Raw genomic sequence first — 1,176 nt, 5'->3', positions numbered from 1 at the left:
GAGTCACCTGGAGTGCCTTCTGCTGCAGGAGCATGTTGTCTCGGGGGCCCGTGCGGTTGCTGATCCTGGGCTTGAGCGGCCGGTAGACGCAGCACATTGTGAAGCAGATGATGTAGAGCAGGTAGATGGTGCCCAGCACACAGAAGTACGGCCGCCCATACCGCCTCCATTTGAGGCTGACCAGCTCCTTCACAGGTGTCTGGTCCAGGATCTGACGCGCCTGCAGGGATGGAGGCGAGGGCGGCTCAGAGCCCTGCCCGCTGGCCCCAGACCTCCGCCCAGTGCCCACACCTCCCGCTGGCCCCAACACCTGCTGTCCACACCTCCCGCTTCTTGGTGGTGACAATGAGCTCCAGCAGGGACAGCTCCTCCCCGCAGGAGTCGATCTCGGTGAGGTCGTAGAGGGTGGAGGTCAGCGGTCCGTACGTCCACTGGATGTGCTTCCGTCGCTGCACCAGGTGCTGGAACATCTGGGGGGTGGGGATGACAAGAAGGGCTGGTTGCCTATTTGGGGACAGTCACCAAGGATGGGTGGGGCTCCTCTGGGGACAAGGACCACCGGCCACCTTCCTGGGGCTGGTCACTGGGTGGGACAAGGACCATTGGAGTGGACAGCTTCAGCTCTATGGGGACAAGACCACCAGCCACCTTCCTGGGGCTGGTCACTGGGTGGGACAAGGACCGTTGGAGTGGACAGCTTCAGCTCTTCTGTGACCCCAGCCCCCTCTCTCATCCTGGTTCCAGAGCCCGAGAGCTGGTTCTCTGAGGGCGGTAGGGCACAGGGGATACCAGGAGGGATGGGGATAGTCAGACAACCGGAGAGCAATATGGTGGGGCAGAGAAAGGGTCCCTCCCACCTGGGCTGGGGGCAGGGGGCATGAGCCCAAGGACCTTGAGAGCCAGCATGGGGGCCAGGGCGCCAAGGAGCGGGGCTGGGGGTGCCCTTACCACTGTGTTGCCCTCCACCCCGGCCAGCTTGAAGGGGGTGAGGCCCTGGTGGTTGGGCACAAGGTCCAGGGACTGCAGGGGGTCGCCCCCACGCCCATCATGGGACAGCAGCAGGTTGTACATCTGGCAGGCGCCCACAATGCACAGCTGCTGGCTTTTGCGATGCGCAATAACTATGCAAAATGTGTGTGTTGCGGGGAGGGGGCAATAACCATGCCTACTGACAGG

General features: G+C 63.1%; 1 protein-coding gene across 1 annotated transcript in view; it reads right to left on the bottom strand.

The window, feature by feature from the left end:
* Positions 1-1,176, bottom strand: part of LOC101647987 (transient receptor potential cation channel subfamily V member 6) — an 8,721-nt gene that overhangs the window by 4,769 nt on the left and 2,776 nt on the right. The window contains exons 3-5 of the mRNA XM_013007556.2: positions 949-1,121; positions 324-470; positions 12-220 (exon numbers count right to left, since the gene is read on the bottom strand). Coding sequence (XP_012863010.2) covers positions 12-220; positions 324-470; positions 949-1,121 — 529 coding nt within the window. The remainder of the gene's footprint in view (positions 1-11; positions 221-323; positions 471-948; positions 1,122-1,176) is intronic.

The sequence above is a fragment of the Echinops telfairi genome, unplaced genomic scaffold, assembly GCF_000313985.2.
Source record: "Echinops telfairi isolate 266 unplaced genomic scaffold, ASM31398v2 ScPeMD7_23;HRSCAF=83, whole genome shotgun sequence".
Lineage (NCBI taxonomy): Eukaryota > Metazoa > Chordata > Mammalia > Afrosoricida > Tenrecidae > Echinops > Echinops telfairi.
Note: the sequence above shows the minus strand (reverse complement) of the source record. Positions and strands in the feature narration are given on the sequence as shown.